The sequence below is a fragment of the Trematomus bernacchii genome, unplaced genomic scaffold (genome assembly GCF_902827165.1).
Source record: "Trematomus bernacchii unplaced genomic scaffold, fTreBer1.1, whole genome shotgun sequence".
Classification (NCBI taxonomy): Eukaryota; Metazoa; Chordata; class Actinopteri; order Perciformes; family Nototheniidae; genus Trematomus; species Trematomus bernacchii.
Genome location: NW_022987839.1, coordinates 3,662,169 through 3,685,459, shown reverse-complemented (window position 1 = coordinate 3,685,459; position 23,291 = coordinate 3,662,169). Strand labels below are relative to the sequence as shown.

The window sequence follows — 23,291 nt, the reverse complement described above, 5'->3', positions numbered from 1 at the left end:
ATGCATATTTAGTGCTTATTATTCATTTATGAATACAAAATCCTTGTTATTTTTTAAAGAGAAAACTAGCACTGTACTGCAAAGTGTGTGAAAAAGAAATCACCTAAATAAATGTATACAATTTCTAATGCCTTAGAATTATTGGAAGAGCTGTTTAATTTATTTCTGAGGTATTTTAATGTTATAACTCTGTCTACAATGTGTTCTTCGTTATTATAAAGAGTATATTACTGATCATCACATGCCTGCCATTTATTGTTGTAGCCTGTAACCTTTCATATCTATTGTGTGTTCCTTTTTCGACTTTGGAAATTAACATGTTGGTATTTTCTTGAAACCAATAAACAGATGGGACAACAAAAAGATATTAAACTACAAAATGACGCATCTCCATAAATACGGAAGCCCTGTTGGTCCAAAAAGCCTCGACACAACTCACTGACTGACTGCTACACAGTCTGAAGGAAACTGTAACCTGCTGTGTCGTTTAGCTTTTTCATTCATAATTTGGAGCGGAAATCAACAAGGATGAGAGTTTTAATAGGTATGTACGTTATTTAATAAATATATCGTTTTATAAAGTCGCTTTGGAAAGGTCAAAGTGACATAACGTTACCAGCTATCTGTTAGCTAATGTTAGCTTTGCAGGTATAATTTGAGTATATAAGTAGTAGTACGTGTGCATTATGTGCGTGCAGAAAACTACAGCTATTCAAGCGTGTCAACTATTTGATTACACCTAGAAAACTGTCACTGTGTTTGTAATTGTTGCTAACTGTGCTAAAGTCCTGTTTTGTAAGCATGTCTAGTACGCATGCGCACTGGCACAATTACATGACTTCTATGCTATATGTGACATCCATACATTTATTGTTTCCAATTCTTTGTGTATAAATAGAGCAAATATATATATATATATATATATATATATATATATATATATATATATATATATATATATATATACTGAATTTCTTTGAAGTGAAAATGTATCTTTGCGTACCTTTTTAAAAAAAAAAAAAAATCAAACAAGCAGTGAATAAAACACACACACACACATAGAGAAGGTCATATTACACATGAAAGTAGTTAATTTGAAATTCATAATGAAAGATATTCTGCTGGTTTTCTTCATCTTTTCTGTATATAGCGACCTTGGGTCCCGTGAAAGGTGCTTTATAAATTCCATTTATTATAGCTGAGTCAAGGGTTTTTGGGGATGCAAACTATTTAGCTTGCAATTGACACGATCCTAGAAAGTTTATTCTACAGTTTTAAGAAACATTACCAGGCAGGGACGTGAAAAGTTAAGAAACCCTCTAAATATGAGTTTGTATTTTAGTTCCAAAAAACATAATAATGCAGCCCAATAAATGTGATTAAAACTTGTGTACATGTAAACTAAACCATATTTTCTCTCATTAATGGTAACTGATAATGTGTGCCTCTTTAGTTCCTCTGTTTTTATGATCATTTTTTTTATATGTTCTGCCCTGTAGGAGGGGGATCTGGCTTCGTTGGACGAGAACTTACTCGCCTGCTGAAAAACAAAGGTCATGAGGTCACAGTGATATCTCGCCAGCCTGGCCCTGGGAAGATAACATGGGTATGATCTCCAGTTAATTCAGAATTGTAGTCAAACAGTAGGGACCAATTTCATCTCTTATTGTGAGAAAAGTCATCTCCTGTCTGTTGAATCTTTTTTTATTTATTTAATTGGCTTTATTGAAGATAGTTATAATACATTATATATTTTTAAACGCCTTTCAAGACACACAATGTCGCATAATTTGAGATCAATGTGCTGTATCTACATCCGGAGTCATTCATACATTTATTTTCTTCTGTATATCTGCAGGGGGAGTTGGAGTCTCATGGCCTCCCACCATGTGAGGGTGCCGTCAACCTGGCTGGAGAGAATCTAATGAACCCTCTACGATGGTGAGCAATACAAAAAGAAGAAGCTGCAACCACTACTAATACAACTACACTCTTTCAGTAGCTAATACACTAAATGGTCAAATGTTTGCAAACGTTATTGTTCGGGATTGGCCTGTACAAAGCAGTGACTTTAGCCATATCCAATACATTTAGGAAGCACTACGAGTGAGGGCTTATCACAAAGATTCGGAGCAGACTTCGAAGGATATTTGTTGTAAATCCTTGCAAACAGGTTCTAAATCTGATGTCTGCTTACTTTTGAGTTTTGACCTGCTTTGAATTTCCCGTTAAAGTTGTTTTGCCCCCATGTCCTGATCCACTTAACATGTATATAAATTGACATTTTGATCATGCGATTTTTGTATGTGTTTTGCTGTTGAGACTGGGTCTCCACCTGATCAGTTTTTATTTGTGGTCTCAGGTGGAATGAAAGCTATAAAAAGGATTTATTCTCCAGTCGTATTGACACTACGAAATCTTTGGCTCAAGCCATTGCTGCTTCCCCCAATCCTCCTCACTCCTGGGTCGTGGTATCAGGAGTAGGTGAGTTTCTGCCTCATAACAAAACTGTATATTTAAATATATGTCAGTGACAATTATTTATATTTATATTTATAATGTCTCCTTTTGATCCATAGCTTGTTACAAGCCCAGTCTGATAGCTGAGTACACAGAAGAGAGTGAATGGACACCATTTGACATCCTCTCCAAACTCCTGAAAGAGTGGGAGGCCTCGGCTCTTCTTCCTGAGAATGTGACAAACACCACCAAACAAGTCGTCATCAGGTCTGGTACGTAAATGGAGCATATTTGACATGAAGTGACAGTAGAAACCTAGTAAGTTTAATTTTCATTAACCATATATTGAATCAGAAAATAGGCACATTTTTCATGTTAACAAAACAATAAAAATAACTTGGAAATGCAGGATAGTAGTGAGTTCCTATTCCATTTACACAACATTTATTTCACTGTTAATTGCAGGATTTCTTTGGGAGTTTTTTCCTTTTTTATACTGCGAGGGTGTAAGGACACACAGTGCTGTACACACTGTAAATCCCCCTAAGATAAATCTGTAATTTATGATATTGAGCCATATGTTTGTAAATTGTGTTATTTTCTTAAATGTTTGTATCTTAAATGTTTTTTTAATGCATGCTTCTTAGTTAACATTAAGCTGTATTTGGCTCTTTTCTGCTGTAACCCCTCTGTGGGACGAATAAAGGTATTCTGATTCTGATAATATTAAAGTATATTGATTGATTAAATGCACATAAATCTTGCCATGTGTCATCTCAAACATCCATTCCTCCCCCCCTCCTCCAGGGGCAGTTTTAGGCCGTGATGGTGGTGCCATGAAGCAGATGCTGCTCCCCTTTTGGCTCGGCCTGGGGGGCACCCTGGGGTCCGGACGGCAGCCGTTCCCCTGGATCCACGTCTCGGACCTGGCAGGACTCATCGCCCACGCTCTGGAGCCCCCTGCCGACACCCCCTCGCCTTCACAACAAGTGTTCAACGGTGTGGCGCCCGCTCTGAACACCAACCTGGAGTTCACTAAAGAGCTGGGCCGAGTGCTGAGGAGACCCACCATTTTCCCTGTCCCTGCCTTCGTCATGAACACCTTAATGGGCTCTGAGAGGGCCGTGGTCCTCATGGAGGGACAGAAAGTCATACCAAAGAGGACTCAAGAGGCCGGCTTTCAGTACAAGTACCCTGATCTGACCTCAGCCCTGAAAGAGATCGTTGAGAGTTAACAGATGTTGAAGGAACGTGTGCTGACTAAGAACTTTCTGTAAATGTGTGCTCATATTTACTGGATTACAAGATTTAAACAAATCGTGTCAGCTCAAATCAAGGATTCCTAGAAAATAAGACCAGTTAATAAATCCGATTTTTCCAGTTTGTACATACTAAGCATTAAAAATATATATCAGTTGGCACACAAATACAGGTGTGCATACATCACTACATCATAACATTTTGAAATGTGGTCTTTGCAATAGTCCACTTCTCTCTGTATTGTTTCCCATTCAATGGTGTGTTTGAACTTCAGAATTATTTCAGTGAACTGATAATTATCCATATTATCTGTGAGTTTTATTCTAAAGTACAGAAACATGCAGAAGGGGAAACCACTCATTCTACTTTTTATGCCTTTTGAAATATCACATTACTGTCAAAATGGCAGAATACATGTTACAAGACATGGATTCAGATTTGTTTAAGGTGTTGCACAATAAAGCATAGTAAAGTATGTTGTGATTTCTTTATTAAAGTAGTCAGAGGTTGTCAAATGAGTCGGTCATTTACAATCCAGTGAGGAAATGCACATGTTCTGTACAACTAAAAGCTGATTTCTGAGTCGTTCGTCAACAATTTCGGAGTGTTTCCATTGTTTCAAAAGTATAAAGTTTGAGTCTCTTTGTAGCTGAATCATCGCTCTGAATCACTCTCTGCGTCCTCATCGTCTCCCTGAAGCATCGGCAGTCGATCTCCCCAGTCGCTGCTCCGGGCGCAGCGGTACACATCTCTGATGGAAGGAAATAAAACAATGTTCAGTTAATTTGAGACGTACCGTAAGTCAGAAATGTGTCGTCAATATTTGGTTGATTTGTGGTCTTGTTCCCTAAAACTTTGATCAGACAAAGTTCCTGACAAATGACCAATTATAGATAATTATTTTATTTAGGAAAGGTTCTTGAAGAGCTGTTTGTGTTTGAGCAAAATTTTAAAAGTTTGGCTTCTTCAGTTATTTAAAATTGATTAGTGATGGGAATTACGGCTCTTTGAAGGGAGCCGGATCTTATGGCTCCGTTCCTTTCCGAGAGCCGTTCAAAAGAGCTGTTTCTTTTTTAAGGGGGCGGGGCTAATAGGTTTATCTGCTAAATAATCACCAGGATAATGATTGACTGTATTGCCAGAAACTACTTTTACTCACAGAAAAATGTATAACTTGCTACATCTCTCAGGCAGCCAAACTACTACTCAAGCAGCATGCGTTATGCCATCATCTACGGCTAATGTGCATTCAGGAAAGCGAGTTCCCGTAAAGGCGAGTGGATTTATGGCAGGCAGTGAACCAACGATAAAAAGAACGGCTCTCACCAAGTACGACTCGGTTCCCTTTGTTCGTACCAAAGAGCCGTTCAAAAGAATCGGATCGTTCGCGAACGTAACATCACTAATTTGTATCACTAACTTAAGGTATTGGCCCGACTAAATCAAATTCAATCAATACCTGGCACTAGGCGACTAGTATAAGAAAATTATTTTGTTTCTTTTTACATAGTTTTTCTATATATGTACCTTAAATTTGATAATACCCCCAATAATAAACACTGCACAAGTGTTTCATAGGCAGGGAAACCCCCGCTATTTGCTGCTGCCGTTAAAACTTCTGACAAATTGATCCCAAGCTTTGGCTCCCCATCAACAACTCTTATGCTGCTCCTGTCGATAAGTTTTGACGTATGTGTGACTTTTACCTGCTCTGTTTCCGTGCGGTCACCACCAGGTGTTGCAGTTTTCCGTCAGGGCAGCACATCCGACAGTGCACGTGTCTCGTTCTGCGCTTCACCGGAGAGATCAGCCTGCCCCAATCCACGCCTTCAGACTCTGTGCCCCCCAGTTCTGTCCGAGCCAGAATCAGGTAGCTGAACTTCTCCGTCTGCCGGTCATTGCGCTGAAAAAAGGAATTAATTAAAGGTCACCTATTATGCAAAATCCAATTTTTCCTGTCTTTTCTACATCAACATGTGTCCCCTCTGTGTAAAGAGATTCTGAAAGTTTCAGGAACAAAGATTCTCTCTCTTTTGTCCTGATCCATTTATATAAAAACCTGTCTGAAAATGAGCTGATCAGATTTTGGCCACTTTATGATGTCATAACGATTTTTTGGCTTGTGTAACCATTAGCCAATCACCAACCAAGGTAACCCCCTCCCCCACCTTATCACCTGAATCTCCTCCTTGAGCACCATTGTGTTCTTTTTAACCAAATATCTCTCAGAGAGGGGCGTGGGGAGGGGCTCCTTATTTTCATCTAAAGTAACAGACAGAGAATCAGCACTTTTGAAACAGGGCTGAAACAGAGGGGATTATGGGATGCTGCAATGATCTGTTTGGTGTTTGGAGGCAAACACTTCAGAGACATGTTTGTATATATCTGAGACCTATAATATATTGATGAAAAACAGTATAATAGGGGACCTTTAATTAAAACCTAAGTGGAATCCATATATGCGTTTCCTATCTACTACTGAGGTCAAGAGTTTGATGTTACCCCGGGCAGAGGCAGAGGTTGGTACATCTGATTGAAGTTGCACGGTGTGGTGATCGCAGAGGCCAGTTTAGGACAGGTCCGCTCATGAGGACACTAGAGAAACAAAACAAAAAGAGAGAAAATACTGTAGAATGGTTGAGAGATGCCGTGATGTTTTAATCATCTGAGATTTGAGCGTACCGGAGCAAACACTGCTGCTGGTCTGATGTCATGGACAATCTTGTCTTGTTTCTGGAGAAAAATAACTGCAGGTCATCATATTGCTTTCATTAATTGCATCAAATCATTTACAGAGAAGTGCCAAACAAAATTCCTCTTGGAGATTTTGAAGTGCCATGTTGTAAACTGTATTTGACTACCTTCAATAAAGTGCCTCTGGCCTCCATAAGCATCTGATGGCCCTCTTTAGTCCCATTTTCCACCAGCACCTGCAAAATAAATGACGAAAAAAGCATAATCAAATGTTAATAAGTAAGATAATGCTTCTAGTTACCAGAAAAGTTTTTAAGACAAGTTGCGATTTACACAGAAATACTTTAAAATTGAGATTATATTCACTAAATGTGGAAGGACAACAATAGTTCACTTCATCTAAAGGTGAAGTCAAGTCTTTATTTTAACGAACCAGGTAGGAGCTGGTCTTTCTCCACAGAGTTAACACCGCGTCCTCTCGCTCCTTCACATTCAGGAGCTCCGACAGAGTGAAGGCTGCCACCACCAAGTCAAACTGCACCTGGAGGAGAAACAACAACTGTCAGGGCTCCTTGTCCTTAAAGGTAGGGTAGGTAATTTTGGAGAAACCAGCTCGAGTGCGCTAGAATTTGAAAATACACAGCCGGAAAAAATCTGCCACTTCCTTACAGAGCCCCTCCTCCAACACACACGAACGCGCACATGACCAATGAGGGCACGAGATAAGTTTGTGTACAGATGGAAGGCTGACAGGCAGGTAGGCCATCCAGTTATTTTAGCCGGGCCGGCTCAGATGATTGGTCGTGCTTTTTACAGTACCACGGCTTCCACAGATGATATTTTTTTATGGATTTTTTGTCAAAGCACTTAAGATATTCATTGCTATCGGGATGTTAAGAGCATTCCATGGAATATAACAAAAAGTGTATCTCGAGCCGGTCTCTCAAACTTACCTACCCCACCTCTAAAGAATGTACAGTAATATAATTGACGCCGAAAAATAAACACAAAACTAACTGTAAAGAAGGAATTCTAACGATGCAACGTCTTTGCACGGTTCCAACAATTCTTAAACATCAAATGTAAAGACTTTTAAATTGGAAGGTTTACTATCCAGGCCCGATTGCCTCAAATTCCAAAAATAATGAAAACATGTCTGTCTTCTCATTTGACTTTAATCTCAATGTTTGCCTATATATAGCAAGAATCTGATTTGTTTGGATCTTGACATTTTGATGGATCAAAAATAAACTCTTAAACTGAACTCAACACAGACTGTGTTTTTCTGTTGCAAAAAACTAAAGTGTTTTACCTTAGGAGAGACAGGGAGGAACTGTCTGAAATAAACTTGTTTGATGTGAGGTTCCGCTCTTTCTTCATCACCTGCTCAACACAAAAAACACATGCTTAGGTTTTCTCATCAAGATAGACAGTAGCAAGGAAAAACAATTCAACGAAATATAGAATATAGTGTGTGTGTGTGTGTGTGTGTGTGTGTGTGTGTGTGTGTGTGTGTGTGTGTGTGTGTGTGTGTGTGTGTGTGTGTGTGTGTGTGTGTGTGTGTGTGTGTGTGTGTGTGTGAAGGGAGGCAGACGAGGTTTGGTCAGTGTTTGTTTGTTTTGAAAAAATGAGTGGGGATGAAGTATTACTTAGTACTATCTCATTTAATTAGTCATATGTTGTTGCCAATTAATTTCTTGGTATCATGAGATCTTGAATGTAATGTAATGTAATTTTACCCTCACTCATCCTGTTAAAACAAAAAAATTATACAAAAAAATAAATAAAATAGATTGTCTCATCAACTTTTTGACCAAAGCCCTAAATAAATCAGAGCTGATATAACAGTTTGTGTTTGTACCTTTGAGAAGTCGCTCTGCCAGGACGTTCATCGGCCCCGAGCTGTCCACACACACCATCTCCTTCAAGGAGTCGCCCCAGTACGAGTGTGACGCCCTGAGGGAGAGACAGAGAGAGATTTTATATGAATAACAATCTTCTAATTTACATGAAAACTCTTTTTAAGGTGCACCAGTGTTTCGTACTGTAGTAGTGGAGTTCTTTGCCGAATGATTTAAAGGGGACCTATCATGCAAAATGCACTTTTGTACGTCTTTTATACATGAATATGTGTCCCCGGTGTTCCAGTGAACTCACCAAGTGTCAGAAAACACAACCCTCTCTATTTTCCTCCATACCCAAATCTCTAAAAAAGGGGCTGCAACGGATCTGATAAAAACTGATCCAGATTTGAACACTGTCCTGACGTCAGGACAGTGGCACTACGGCTATTGGGCCAACTCCACCAATCAGGAGGAGACAGCCACGGCCATTGCCGTTCGAAAGCGCTGGAGACGTTGTAGTACATATGCCAGGCCTCTAGATGGTGCTGTTCTCACAGAATCAACCTTTGCAAAAACAGAGCTATAAATTGTCAAATTGAGCGAAATGAGGCATGGCTAAAATGCATGATCTGTTTGGTATTTTGAAAAAAAAAAAGTATAAATATGCCTTATATAGGTATGGTCCTACACTATATTATTCAAATATAGCATGATAGGTCCACTTTAATGGGCGGTGAGAACATTTTTATGTTTAAGAACATGTATAAAGAAAGCCTATTTAGACAGTATGAAGTTGACTTTTGATTGTGTTCTGGTTTTATGTTTCAGTATTTGTAAGCAACTGTGACGGAAAGAATATTGCTTTTATTTGACTTTTTTTATTGTTATTTTTTTTTTTTTTTTTTTTTTTTTTATAAGAAGGGGCAGTAAAATAAGATGTTCTTCTCCCTGCTCCTTTCCACCATGCGCTTTAAAAAAAACAACAACCAGTATAAGTGTACATGTTTTGTTTTAAAATAACTGCCATGTGTGGAATAAAAAAACAAATAAATGAATAAATAAATAAATAATACTAACCAAACAACTGTTCCTAACCCTGAACCAAAATCCAGGAGCGACTGAGGGGCAAAAGAGGAATCCTTCTTCTTTATCTGAAATGATTAAAAAAAAATAACATTAAGGACAGAACAAGTAAAGCTCTGACTCTGAACACATCCAGAAAAACATAACTCACAAATAACAAGATGTATTTTGTATTTTTCCGTGCGACAGCCCAGGTATGAACACGTCAGTAAGCCTTTGATCTTCTCCAATTGTTCCTTACCTCGTTCAAAGCTCTCTTCACTGCTGCATAGCCCCCAGCCAGCCGAGACGCCATGTAAACCACGCACAGCTCTTCATCATACCTGCAACACAGAGAGGGAGCTGTGCAGGAACTTGTCTCAAAATCAAACAGGAGAAATCACCTACTCCACTTTTAACAGCAGAGAGGGAAAACTGCCGCACAACTTATGTCTGTATTAGATACCCAAATAAGATTTTGAAATAAAAAATAAATATACAAACTTTATATAAAGCTAGTGTCAATATGATAAATTGAAATAAGTTGGCAATGTGCATTAGGTATATAAATAGTTTAAAATGTTAAATATTCATCTGCATTGGAACAATTTATACTCATACAGTGGGTGTTTCTCAATGTCGAGGACGCTTGCTTGGTAGCACATCTTCCGAGTCACTTGCTTCAGAAGCGAGGCAAGAATCCTTCCTAGCCTCGGAAAACAAAGAATTTTGGAACAGGCTAACAGGTGTGCAGGTGTGCGTCATATGCGAGGCCCCGCCTTAAATGGAGCGCTATTTCCGCCAAAGATTTGGAAATTGGTCCGTGCGCAAAGCATTGTGGGGATTTTAAGACCGCGGAGTCTACACATTTTTTTAAATGTCTCGCTGCGAAGTACGCCGGCCTCGGTAGAATTCCAAGTATGCTGGACATTGGAACAGTCCTTCGGCGGCACTCGATGATGTAGTATGCTTGAAATAGTGGTTCTGGAGCAGCCTTCCTCGACATTGAGAAACACCCACTGTCTTCTCTTGGGTAAAAAGTGCTTATAAATGCTCCATTATTGAAAGTAATTTAATCAATTCATGTTTTTTCTGAACACATTTATCATTTTAATATATCTGGTATATATCATATATTTCTATAAAATAATTTGTAGATAAAATCAAATAGTTACTTTGTGGTCTTCCAGCGATATGTGTTTTTTTTTAGCTCTGAGAACACTTTTTTCCTGATGCGGTCTTCCAGTAGCTGTTCATCTATATCTGTAAAGTAGAAGCACATTTACTTCCCCAGCTGCTTCTTTATATCATCATTTAAAATCCATTACTATTTCATTACTAGTATGACACCTACCTGTTTTCTTATCCATCTCTTTCTCCCAGAGTTCTTTCTCCAGTTTCACAGCTCTCTTCCTCAGAGATGACTCTTCCACGGGACTTTTCCTGCTCCACAGGAAGTTTGTGAGGCTGTGAGCTCTGTCAGCCAGCCGAGGCACCTCAGCTCCTACATGTGGAGAGATCAAAGAGTCACACAGTGCATCTATGGAAACATTTCATATGCAAACTGATATAGCTATAGTCATAACTAGAGGTGGGAAGTAGTGGAGTACAAATACTTCGTTGCTGTACTTCAGTACTTTAACACAAATACCTGTACTTTCTACTTCTTACATTTTACCGCTTCAGGCGAGAGATACAGACTCGGTCTAGGGGAGTAAAGTGGGGGCAAATAACTTTTGTCCTTGGGCTGAGGCACAAAATTAATATAATGTATTGTTCTTCAAAGGGGTAGTATCTTAAAATCAAACAAATGAAACTATTTTGATAGACAAATACATTGTCTAAATCAATAATAATTGAGAATTAGACACATATTAGCGAACGTTTTATTTACGTCTTATCAAACTCGAAAAATGTTACTATTTTCTTAATATGATTACTCTGTATTTATATGCATGCATGGAACAGTCAGTGTTTATCTGGAAATATAGATTTATCGCTTCCTCCATATATTCACTAGTAACCAGAGGTGGGAAGTATTGGAGTACAAATACTTCGTTACTGTACTTAAGTACATGTTTCTGGTATCAGTACTTTACTCCACTACTTATTTTCCTGACGACTTTTTACTTTTAATTCTTACATTACAAATACCTGTATTTCTACTTCTTACATTTTCCAAACAGGCTGGTTCCTTTAGTTTGAATGTGTGTTTGGTGGCGTGGTCATTATTATTTAGAGTAATTGCGTGCCTATTGATTTGAACACGATCCGTGTATCCATCATTTCCTGGTCTTCTCTAAAGAAGAGGGACCAATGAAAACGTTGTCATGTTGCCGTTGTTCAGCATGGAAACATTCATTAGCTAACAATGACATTATTGTTCTATTAATATAAAGGGAGGTCAGGTACTCTTTACAACAGCTGGTAGTTATGGGTACTTTTTACTTCAGTACATTTCAAAGCCCATACTTCTTTACTTTTACTTGAGTAAAGAAGTTTAGTCAGTACTTCTACTTTTACCAGAGTATTTTTAAACACAAGTATCTCTACTTCTACTTGAGTAAAGCATGTGTGTACTTTTGCCCTCTCTGATCATAACGTACTTTGAATGATGCACCGTGCAGCCATCTGGAGTTCTTCAGGGAGGCGCAGAGTCTTCAGGTTGGTCACACCTGGGTGATTCCTGTGTGGTTTTCCTTTGAGGAAATCCACCTGGGACTGCAGGTCTGCCTCTGCACTCATACCCTGAGGATTTTGATTTGATTTGATTTATTTCGAATGTGTAAAACAAACAATAATACAAAAAAATAACAATAATAATTAAACGAAACATGAGAATTATTATACTATACAAACTTAAGCCGAGTCAAATTGATAAACACAAATATTACTAACTCTAAATTATATATAAACAAATGATCTACTTAATTACACATCTGAAAAAGGGTGGGAAGCAGTTTACACTTATTTAATCCCACCCCTTCTCCCAAAAATTATTAACATATATATTTATTTTTTTCGTAAAGAAATGCATTTGTTATTGAAAAACACAACAAAAACATAAAACAACAAATAAATAAACAGATGAATAAACAAACAAATACATAAGATTTGGATAAGTACAAATATTTTTTTCTTTACCACCTATTTGAGCTCTTGTGGGCAACAAACATACTTATTGTCATAGATTAAAACAAAAATAATAGACAGACAAAAAATGTAATTAGATAGTTTTAGAGCCAATGTTGTGGTTTTTTATATAAAAACTGCAGTCCATCAAAGCAATTTTCAACTTGAGATAACTTGCAATAATAAATTCATAGCTATCTTATCGAAAATGAACTTTTCACAGATATACAGAAATTCACAATGTATATTCCTGTTGCCATATATAAAAGATAAACTGCTTTACATGTTTGCATTGTTTGGTATTTAATAATCACTTAATTCAGACTCAGATTCAGACATGTTCTGCAGGTAAACCTTTACCAATTTTTAAATACATTCAAGTACACTTCCGATTCAAAATCGAGAGTAGCAAAACAGTAAATCTATTGGAGATTGAAGAAATATTATAAATACATTTATATTCATGTAAACTTTACTCGTGTATAGATAAAGCTGTGAACAAAGCTACATTATAGATGTGTGTTAATCTCAGTCCTGATTGTAAAATCTTCTCTGCCTGACCTCCATGGTGAAGATGGTGCGTTCAATGACACTCACCCTGCACATCATCCTCAGGACAGCGGCCCTCTGATAAAGGACACACGCGCCATATCTCCTTGAAGCCATGTCTTTTGAGCCTGAAAGTTCAATTGTTGTGTTCAAATTGTTTTTATTTTATGTTCCATTCTTACTCTGATGAGCATGGAGGCACGTTAGGAGCTTTTCCGTCAACAAAATAATTCCGACCAATGCTTTACACGGAACCTTTGGTGCCGAATTTATGTTCCGCGTGCTATAGGCACAAACAGGAGGGCCCACTCCGCCCTCATTTATTATGGCTTAGTTTACTCCCCAAAGTTTCCAAAATACAAACTAAATATTGCCCAATCTTACTTTTTTGTTGAAGTGACAACATATAACATGATCTGTCCCTTTTCAGCTGGCTGGATCCGACCAATAGGAACAGGTTAAAAAATTAAATCGAGAGACGATATGAAGATGAAAGAAACGTGTCATTTTTATTTTGAATAAATACATCCACCAATATGAATCCCAGCAGTTATCATGTTGCTTTATCCTAGTGTGTATTGTGCTGCTTGTTAAATGTGTGTGTTATCTCACTGCTATAGTGGAGAAGAGCTTCGAAATCAAAAATCTCAAACATGTTAGAAAATGCCATCCATTTAACTCCTGTTACTGAGTTTTAGGTAGTAGCAAAACCTTTAATAGCAACACAATTTTTGACGCCAATAAACATTTATATATCTGGCTCTTGAGGGCTCTGAAGTGAAGTGTATTTCTTGCGACAAATACATCGATAAAAGTAAATCAAAGTTTATTTCATTAGCCCAATATCACAAATTGTACTTTTGTCAGTCAGGGGGCTTTAAGGTTTATACAAAACATGAATACGCCGGAAATTCCCGGTGCTGCAAGCTTTTAAAATATGTATTGAACAGAGAAGAGTCACTGTGTTTCTCCTTGCACTGTGTACAACTTGAAACAAACAAAGCTTCCAAATAAAAGTGGGACTGGTCAGAAGAAGTGAAATAAAATATTATAGCAACTCAAAGATATTGTGAACGACACGTGCACAACTTTCAGAGCAATTGGAGAATACAAGGCTACCAAGCAGAACAACACTGTGAAACACGCACAGACACAGCAATCAATAAATATGTTAATTAGTTATTACAAATAAATGTAGAAATACATTAAAGATATGTGTGTTCTGTTTTATTCTCAACTTGTATTTTATACATTTATTTATGTTTTTCTAGTGTTTATTTATTCCTGTATTTATTTCCACATTTATTTTATTCTACTTTAGGCACTTAATTGTTGCTGTAACAATGTACATTTCTTAGTCTTTGGGACGAATAAAATAAGCGTATTCTGATTCTGATTGTCTCAATACCATGACCATGTTAACTGTAAACATTTTTGATAAAGGTGTACAGCGCATGCGCCATGGTCCAAATAGTTTTCTGTTTTAACCACGGAGTGATTCACCTTGTCACGATCTTTGGCACCGGCCAGGAAACAGTGGTGGAGAAAGTTTACCGCCATCTCTGTTGTGTCCCTTTCTTACTGTACCTACTTCACTTCTAGTTATTTTTCATAATCCACCATGAGGCGTACAAGAAGTTCCAGGAGTAAAACAAGTCAGGATGCAAAAGAAACAGAGGAAGTTCAGTCAAAAACAGGTTGGTGCTCTTTAGCCGTTTGAAGCTAACGTTAGCTGCTCCACCGACGTCAGTTGAGGACAAGTCTGGGCAAAGGAGACGAGAGCAGGGGAATACATAATGTAATATATATGGTTTATTCAGGATTTACTGTTGTTGCAAAGTATTTAGAAAACAACCAACTTTCTTCCAAGGGTGGCTACCATACATGTTACAAGTTGAGCTTGTTGGTAAAACCTGTTAATGTCCACCACTGTCAACAATCACACCACACGCATATGGTCGTTTTTAAAGGAGGGGAAACAGTTACAACCTCCTGCCATAAATATTTACTGTTTTCTTTTTTTAGATGGGTTTAACATAAACCCTGTGTCATTTCATGGGACTTTGCAAAATATAGTATAGCTCTACACTAAATACATTTAAATTTAATTAATTGTTTAAGTATTTGTGCTGAATATATGAAAATAAATGATCAGCACTTTTGAAACAGGGCTGAAACAGAGGGGATTATGGGATGCTGCAATGATCTGTTTGGTATTTGGAGCCAAACACCTCAGAGACATGTTTTGTATATATCTGAGACCTATAATATATTGATGAAAAACAGTATAATGGGTCCCCTTTTTAAATCAGATATTCACCACCCTACTCTGTGTTTGTTTGTGGTCAGTGTGGCAGTGGGAAGGAGATGAAGGACAGTGGGAACCATACTCTTCTTCAGCTTGTGCCTTGTTGGACTCAGCCGTCTCTTCAGGAGAAACCTCCGTCACTCTGGCTCTGGCCTCGGAGACGCCGTACGAAGTCGACCTGAAGAAAATGGTTCAGATAAATCCTGTCACCAAGTACAAGAGGAAGATTCGCTCTCACCCAGTGAAACCAGGTGTGTGTTGTTGTATTTCATCCGTCTGTAATATCCGTTTAACTTGCAAATAGGATATTTTATTTAAAATTGTTTTCTGTCATTCTCTTTGCTTGAACATATGCCATCAATGTGTGAGACTTTGCATTTAGTTAATAACTTTGTCATGTGGATCTTAAGTGTCTTATAGTTTTTTAACAGTGTTCTACATCCAACAAATTACCGTTATCCGATTTCACATTTCTTTAACCGCTGTTTTATTTGATTTCCCCTAATGCTACTAATACAAAGATGTATGCAGTAGACAGTGATAAAACATATTGTGTATGTTATTGTAAATACATTTATAAAAATATACGTTTCACCAATGGTTTTAAAAATGTTTGTCTTTTTTTAGAAGGTGTGAATGACGCTGGGGACTCGACGGCCCAAAATGGAGCTTTAGTTGAAGTTAAAGAGGAAGAGGAAGAGACGGAGCAGCAACCTGTGGCTAAAAAGAAGAGAGGAGGAAAGAGTCAGGCAAAAAGTCAAAAGATGCCCAAAGAAGAAGTCAAAAGTGAAGGTAACGAGACATTTTGGCTTTTACATTGTTCCTGAAAGAGTGTGAATTATTCTTCCTAGTTTTTATTTTTATTTTGCAAGGTCAAATTCAGCTTCTTTTATAAAATGTATCTGAAATCATTTGTATTGCCAAAATACTGACACTCAGACAAAATCTAAAATCGAACTAAAAGCACAATATAGAAGAGGCGTGTGGCGCAGTGGATAGAGCCTTGGTATGGGGGATCAGATGGTTACAGGTTCAAACCCCACTGCAGTCAGCATGTCGTTGTGTCCCTGAGACACTTCACCCCAAATTGCTCCTGTGGGGATTGCCCACAGTATTGAGTATGTAAGTCGCTTTGGATAAAAGCGTCTAACAAGTAACATGTAATAGAAATAAACAAAAATCATTAACAACCTTGATTTGATTATTTTATTTAACCGTTTGTTTGGCAGGGACAATGCACAGTAATGAACACTTAAAACATTAAAATGTGTCAAGCGTAAAAGTGCCAGATTTAGCTTTGAGCTCATTTCCATCCGCAGTCCCTCACATAAAACATTTAAGAAGTTTACATTTTACAAACACAGCAAAAAGTGCAAAAGCGCAAGAGCAGCATACACAAGTATTTATGACATGGTAATACAATATAGCAGCAACGACGTGTAAAGTGCGAGAGAGGATACAAGAGCTACATAAAGTGCAAGAGGAGATACCCCTGTGTTAAAGTGCATTTAGTGGTGATTGCACAGATGTTTGTTTCTCAACCATTCTTTGAGTCGACCTTTAAAACTATTGAGAGTGGGACAATCCCGTATCTGAGTTGGGAGGCTATTCCAGAAAGAGCTGCCTTTAATGGAGAGGACATTTTGTCCAAAAGTGGTCCGTCTAAAAGTGGACCTCACAGTCTCCTTGATTGATGTAAACAAACTGCCACTGGTTACATTATCCTTTAATCCATTAATATTTGGTAGAGATGAGGTTGGTTACAAGATATAATATATCAGTAAAAGTGTACAAATATTCTTATTAAATAATTATGGCAATTGTTTTGAAGTAGAAATGTGTGTCCTGTGAAGACACCAGAGCAACATATTTAAAGTAAGACCTTAGGGTTAAAATGATTTACCTGTACTTCAGTCAAATATCAGTGGACATCATTAATGGTTTCTCTCTGATCTTTGGAGGTGGAACAGAGGTGGTGAGGACGGTGGTCATGAAGGGAAAAGCTCCAGTGGACATCGAATGTAAAGCCAAACTGGGAAAGGTACGGCATCTCTGTCCACACGCCAGATATGAAACTCTTGATCCACAACGCTGGTGGTTCAACACCTGCAGAAACATCCGGTTACAGTTCCTCCTGTGGACATGAAACCATTTGAGGTTTACTATACATGACTGTGTCTGTGACTTTGCTTTTGAATAACTGGGCAGTTTACAGCTAAAGCACATGCTACAAAAAGTATGACTGCAGTTATTGATATTTACTTTCAAAAATGCGTTTTGTACAAAAAATACAGTGTAAAGAAAGAAAATTAAAATTGTTCAGGAATAATATGTTTTTATTTCCCCTTTTACAAAATGCAGATAGGTGCAGTTGCCTTTTATTAAAATAACTGTTTAATTTCTTCTTCAGGCTTATGTGTACAGTGAAGGAAAGGATGTTTACGACGTGATGCTGAATCAGGTAAAATATTTAAATACTCTTTGATTTGTTTGAGTTTTTTGAGTAGTAATAACTGACTAAAAATAGTAAGTTTTATAGATATTCCAATCACAATTGTTTGCCCAGGTTCCAGGTTGGATTTGAGCTTACTATGCCTCTTCCCTTTTATACATTTCTGAATATTTTCTCCTACAAAGTAAGAAATGTCCGTAAATAGATTTTCAGGCTCGCAGCAAATCATTTCCGTCTTATTTTGCAGACAAATCTCCAGTTCAACAACAACAAATACTACCTGATCCAGCTGTTGCAGGACGACAGCGCCAAGGCTTACAGTGTGTGGGCGAGATGGGGCAGAGGTACGTTTATAAGCCCTTTTATTTTAAATATATTTAAGTATTTGCATTTACGCAGGGTATCAACCCAAGCCTATAGATTGGAACTAACTGATTAATAACACTAAGATGGTTTCTCCATTGTTTTTCAGTTGGAAAAGTGGGTCAAAACAGTCTGACAGCGTGCGGTTCAGACCTGCTGAAAGCCAAAGATATCTTCAGGAAAAAGTGAGATAAAAAAAAAAGTAATTTCTGATACATCTCATTGAATTGAGTTGAATACATTCTGACACTGTCTGATTCGCCACAGGTTTACAGACAAGACCAAGAATGAGTGGGAACACCGAGCAACCTTTGACAAAGTTGCGGGGAAATACGACATGGTCTACATGGACTACAGCACCAATGAAAAGGCAAACAACCAACAAGTTATATTTCTCTTAAAATATCATCCATTATTATTATTATGTATATTAATGTAATTCACTGTTCCAGGAGGAGAACACGACTGTGGTGGATGCTGCACCCAAGAAGAGGATCTCCAAGCTGAATGAGAAGCTCCAGTCGCTCATGGAGCTGATCTGTGACATCAAAGCCATGGAGGAGTTTGTGCTGGAGATGAAGTTTGACACCAGGAAAGCTCCTCTGGGTCAGTCTGACAGAACCAACATCACATATCACATCATAACAGAACTTATTATGTGTAAAATAAAATAAAATAAAGGATATACAATATACAATATATATGAAATATGTATATACATACCTATACCCCAACTTATTTACATAACTATATATACATACACATTAGCTAATAGCTCATTTCCATCTGCAGTCCTCAGGTAGGTACATAACAATCAACAAACATTGCATCATCTCTATCCAGGGTTCTTACGGTCATTAAAAACCTGGAAAAGTCATGGAAATTCAAAATGCTAATTCCAGGCCCTGGGAAAGTTATGGAAAACAATATTTTTCCCAAAGTTTTGTAAAAGTCATGGAAATGTAACTAAAGTTGCATCAAATATAATTTATATTTTATCTAATCGCCGAAATAGTAATACTATAACGATAATAAATACTGTATCGTATAGTAATGAAACGTAAAATGGCATTTAACTGACGAGGTATTTTGCTGGTGAGAGATTTTAGTTGCTTTAGCGTGTAGAAGCTAGTAAGCCTACTATTGGATTTGTTTTAGATAGGCACAACATGTTTCATATGCAGACCTTATTTTCCTGTTCCATGTTAAAATAAACCATTTTCAGTGGTACCGCTGAGAAAGAGTCATTTCTTTGGTCATGGAAAATTTGGTAAAGGTCATGGAGAAGTCATGGAAAAGTCATTGAAAATCATTGGTGAAAAAGTGTATGAACTCTGTCTAACACACAAACAATTATAAAACATGATTTAAGTACAGGTCAATCAAATAATACATAGTATAGTTAAAATATAATATTTACAATACAGTTAAAATTGAAAAACTCAGATTACAGTGTAATTAATGTTGATTAATATCAATATGTTTGCCCCATCAGAGAACGAGTGAAAGTCAGTACAGGTTTTAAGTTCAAGTGGAAGAATATTCCAGTGTTTGAATTCTGTATCTTTCTTTCTGCAGGCAAGCTGACCTCAGAGCAGATCCGAGCAGGCTACATGGCGCTGAAGAAGATCGAGGAGTGTCTGAAGAAGAAGGGCAGCAGTCGTGATCTGCTGGAGGCGTGCAACCAGTTCTACACCCGCATCCCTCATGACTTTGGGTAGGGAACATGTGTTCAGTTAGAGCAGCTTAAAGCCGCATTTCGACTACAGGTTTTAGCGCGGCTCGCCATGGCTCGGTTCACCTTTGCTCGGTTCGGCTCACTTTAAGCTGCGTTTCCATTACAGTTAGTAACGAGAGTAGTAACTATAGTAACCACGCAGTGTAGGCATGTTTTTCTACTGGAACCACTCTGGCCGTTGTGGTCCTTCGCGGATAATCAGTTTTTTTAGTTTTTCTCTACACTGCTGGAAAGTCCTCGTGAAGCCGTGTGCGGCCAACAGTGTAGAGACCTCCTGGTACACTTTCTTGTTTCGCGTTGCGCCGTCGAGCTCCCGCTGTATTTTTTCATCCGCAACGAGATGGAGGAACGCCTGTACCTCGACAAACGACCACGACGTGCTTATTTTTGCTGCCATTTCTTTATGGATTTGTTGAAATTAGAAATACTTGCTGACGGTAGCTCGTCTGTTTTAAAAATGGTGCTTATGCGACGCTTGGGGACTGTCTTGCGCAAAAATTGTGCCGATTCTCTCTGACCGATTGGTGTAGCAGTCGGCAGTGTTTTACGTCACTAGCTAAGCATATTTTCAGCCCGCTTGGAACCGAGCCGTTCTAAAACCCTGTAGTGGAAATGCACCTTTAGAGCGATGCACTCACGCTGTGGAGAAATGTCTGAATGACGGCAGGCAAACATTGATCTTTGAAACTAAATCAGATGTCATTCTCCAGGTTGAAAACTCCTCCAGTCATTCGTACAGAAGAGGAGCTGAAAGAAAAGATTTCCCTGTTGGAGGTAAAATGCTTCTCCATTAATTTATTTTGTTTATGTCTTCTGTAAAATGTTTTGTCTATAACTAAGGCCCGGGGTCCATTTTTAATCGGCCCGCAGCAAATTCTAAAAGTATAATGGAATATGGCACACACCTGAAACTTATTGTACTTCTTCAATATATATATTTACACAGTATTCATGTGTTTATAAGCCCAATTTTCTAATAAATTCAGTCAATTAAAGTTGAAAACATTTTCCAAAATGTGCATAACAAGCTTGAAACATACCCTTAATATTTCCCCTTATTGTAAGCAATCTGAGGCTTCTGTTTTAAGGGATGAGCTGCCAACACTTTTTGTAACAAAATAAATGAAACCCTATGGAGAGCTGTTGTGTAGGCTGTTTGTTTTTCTTAAAGCATATTCAATTATCAAGCAAAATGTTCTTACATTTGGTAAATTTAGCTAACTCATAACTTAATTTATGAGCAGAGGTGGGAAGTAGTGGAGTACAAATACTTTGTTACTGTACTTAAGTACATGTTTCTGGTATCAGTACTTTACTCCACTACTTATTTTCCTGACGACTTTTTACTTTTACTTCTTACATTTTGAAAACAAATACCTGTACTTTCTACTTCTTACATTTCCCAAACAGGCTGGTTACTTTAGTTTGAATGTGTGTTTGGTGGCGTGATCATTATTATTTAGAGTCATTGCGTGCCTATTGATTTGAACACGATCCGTGTATCCATCATTTCCTGGTCTTCTCTAAAGCAGAGGGACCAATGAAAACGTTGTCATGTTGCCGTTGTTCAGCATGGAAACATTCATTAGCTAACAATGACATTATTGTGCTATTAATATAAAGGGAGGTCAGGTACTCTTTAAAACAGCTGGTAGTTATGGGTACTTTTTACTTCAGTACATTTCAAAGCCCATACTTCTTTACTTTTACTTGAGTAAAGAAGTTTAGTCAGTACTTCTACTTTTACCAGAGTATTTTTAAACACGAGTATCTGTACTTCTACTTGAGTAAAGGCTGTGTGTACTTTTGCCATCTCTGTTTATGAGGCATTATACCTCAGCTCTAGTGAGTGGCCCAGCCATTCGTATATTTGTCTGTATCTGGCCCTCAGTGAAAAATACTGTAATATCTGGTGGTCTCTTTATTATTCCAGGCTCTGAGTGAGATTCAGATAGCGGTGAAGATGGTCCAGTCGAGTGGAGACAGTGATGAACATCCTGTGGACCGGCAGTACTCCTCGCTCCAGTGCCAGCTGCAGCCTCTGGACTCCGGCACCAACGAGTTCCAGGTCAGCGGTTAACACCTATAACTTATAATGCAAAATGATAGAAAGATTCATGAGTCTGGACTTAATCTGTTGTAAATCTCACATGCGCTGTGACAAAATAGCCAAATCATGTTGTAGTGTTTTGTTATGTGATATGAATGTAAGTGATTGTCTTAAATGGGCAGCTGATATCTTTTCATAGATCTTTTGAGTTAAACAAAATCATATTGTGGAAGACTCTTTCAAAAGTATGGAACTAAAATGGTTGTGATGAAACCTGTGATTTACAACCGTACAAAACAGTAAACTGGGTGAAACTGAAACTTCAATAATCTGAAGATTGTTTCTGTATCCAGTGTTGTTAATGTCTCCTTGTAACCTTTCCTCTCCTCTGTGTGAAGGTGGTAGAAAAGTATCTTCAGTCCACTCACGCCACCACCCATAACGACTACACCATGACGGTCCTCGACATCTTCTCAGTGGACCGAGCCGGGGAGACCAGCAACTTCCTCTCTCAGATGCACAACAGGTGATCCACAGCCGGCTGAACGGTTCAATCAACTCTCAATACACCTTGAGGCTTCGATCAAATATCATTACTGATTCATGTTGACTTGGATACAATCAGAATCAGAATACCTTTATTAGTCCCACGGAAGGGAAATGTGCATAGTTACAGCAGGAAAAAGAGCCACAGACAGCTTAATGTTACATATGTTAAATATGTGACATGCATTTAAAAAAAGTACTAAGTTATGATATAATAAAAAATATATAATAAAAAGTTACATAATTTAAAAAAATACACACCTTGTAAAAGTTCTAAGGATTTAGCAGCCAGGTATATATTGCACAGTTATTAACGGCATCTATATATATTGCACATATAGCACATATTGCACATAGTTTGTTGGTATTTAGCAGCAAGGGGTGATATAGTCTGTGTTGTGGTGTGTGTGTGTGGGGGGGGGGTCAACTAGGGGCTGTGCTGGTTGTATAGTCTGACCACTGCAGGAAGGAAAGACCTGTGGTATCACTCCGTGAGACAGCGGGGATGCAGCAGCCTATCGCTGTGTGTGCCATGCTGATTTTCAGCAAATTCAAAAAGTATAATGGAATATGGCCCACAGATGAAACTTGTGCTTGTCTTGTATTGTACTTCTTAAATATAGATGAAAACATATATTACACAGTATTCATGTGTTAAGAAGCCCACTTTTCAAACAAATTCAGTCAGTTTAAGTTGAAAATGTTTTCTATCAAATCTAAGTTGATAAGAAAAAAGCCCAATAACTTATTTTCACAACAAGCTTGAAATAAACCCTTCCTATTTCCTCTAATGATAATCAATCTGAGGCTCCTGTTTTAAAGGTAGGTAAGTT

At 37.9% G+C, this 23,291-nt stretch overlaps 3 protein-coding genes across 4 annotated transcripts in view; 2 read left to right on the top strand and 1 right to left on the bottom strand.

Annotated features, from left to right (window-relative positions):
• The first annotated feature begins 416 nt into the window (after window positions 1-416).
• Window positions 417-4,195, top strand: sdr39u1 (short chain dehydrogenase/reductase family 39U, member 1). Its single transcript, XM_034153231.1, has 6 exons — window positions 417-544; window positions 1,500-1,606; window positions 1,859-1,941; window positions 2,363-2,484; window positions 2,580-2,732; window positions 3,268-4,195. Exons 1-6 carry the CDS (start codon window positions 529-531, stop codon window positions 3,693-3,695), a joined length of 909 nt encoding a protein of 302 aa, XP_034009122.1. The 5' UTR covers window positions 417-528; the 3' UTR covers window positions 3,696-4,195.
• Window positions 4,194-13,235, bottom strand: mettl17 (methyltransferase like 17). Its single transcript, XM_034153230.1, has 14 exons — window positions 13,050-13,235; window positions 11,927-12,068; window positions 10,675-10,824; window positions 10,496-10,583; window positions 9,583-9,664; window positions 9,336-9,409; window positions 8,276-8,370; window positions 7,727-7,797; window positions 6,848-6,955; window positions 6,582-6,650; window positions 6,403-6,453; window positions 6,223-6,315; window positions 5,427-5,623; window positions 4,194-4,471 (listed from the first exon to the last, which is right to left on the bottom strand). Exons 1-14 carry the CDS (start codon window positions 13,116-13,118, stop codon window positions 4,375-4,377), a joined length of 1,386 nt encoding a protein of 461 aa, XP_034009121.1. The 5' UTR covers window positions 13,119-13,235; the 3' UTR covers window positions 4,194-4,374.
• Window positions 13,236-14,517: 1,282 nt separating this feature from the next.
• parp2 (poly (ADP-ribose) polymerase 2) overlaps window positions 14,518-23,291 on the top strand; it is a 14,617-nt gene continuing 5,843 nt past the window's right edge. The window contains exons 1-13 of one of the 2 annotated variants that reach the window (XM_034153001.1): window positions 14,518-14,698; window positions 15,351-15,560; window positions 15,940-16,101; window positions 17,271-17,350; window positions 17,720-17,770; window positions 18,009-18,105; window positions 18,234-18,309; window positions 18,392-18,494; window positions 18,577-18,730; window positions 19,703-19,841; window positions 20,573-20,636; window positions 21,796-21,930; window positions 22,311-22,438. In XM_034153001.1, the coding sequence (XP_034008892.1) occupies window positions 14,623-14,698; window positions 15,351-15,560; window positions 15,940-16,101; window positions 17,271-17,350; window positions 17,720-17,770; window positions 18,009-18,105; window positions 18,234-18,309; window positions 18,392-18,494; window positions 18,577-18,730; window positions 19,703-19,841; window positions 20,573-20,636; window positions 21,796-21,930; window positions 22,311-22,438 (1,475 nt within the window). In that variant the 5' untranslated portion in view covers window positions 14,518-14,622. Of the gene's footprint in view, window positions 14,699-15,350; window positions 15,561-15,936; window positions 16,102-17,270; window positions 17,351-17,719; window positions 17,771-18,008; window positions 18,106-18,233; window positions 18,310-18,391; window positions 18,495-18,576; window positions 18,731-19,702; window positions 19,842-20,572; window positions 20,637-21,795; window positions 21,931-22,310; window positions 22,439-23,291 lie in introns of both variants that reach the window. The other variant, XM_034153000.1, reaches the window with a different exon arrangement.

Bases quoted from the DNA above. Each gene is read 5' to 3' on its own strand.
- sdr39u1 (XM_034153231.1), top strand. The intron at 1,607-1,858 runs GTATGATCTCCA...GTATATCTGCAG, and splicing joins GCCCTGGGAAGATAACATGG to GGGGAGTTGGAGTCTCATGG. The intron at 2,733-3,267 runs GTACGTAAATGG...CCCCTCCTCCAG, and splicing joins ACAAGTCGTCATCAGGTCTG to GGGCAGTTTTAGGCCGTGAT.
- mettl17 (XM_034153230.1), bottom strand. From the start codon at position 13,118: ATGGCTTCAAGGAGATATGGCGCGTGTGTCCTTTATCAGAGGGCCGCT. The intron at 12,069-13,049 runs GTGAGTGTCATT...CAAAATCCTCAG, and splicing joins TCCTGAGGATGATGTGCAGG to GGTATGAGTGCAGAGGCAGA. The intron at 5,624-6,222 runs GTAACATCAAAC...TCCTTTTTTCAG, and splicing joins AACCTCTGCCTCTGCCCGGG to CGCAATGACCGGCAGACGGA.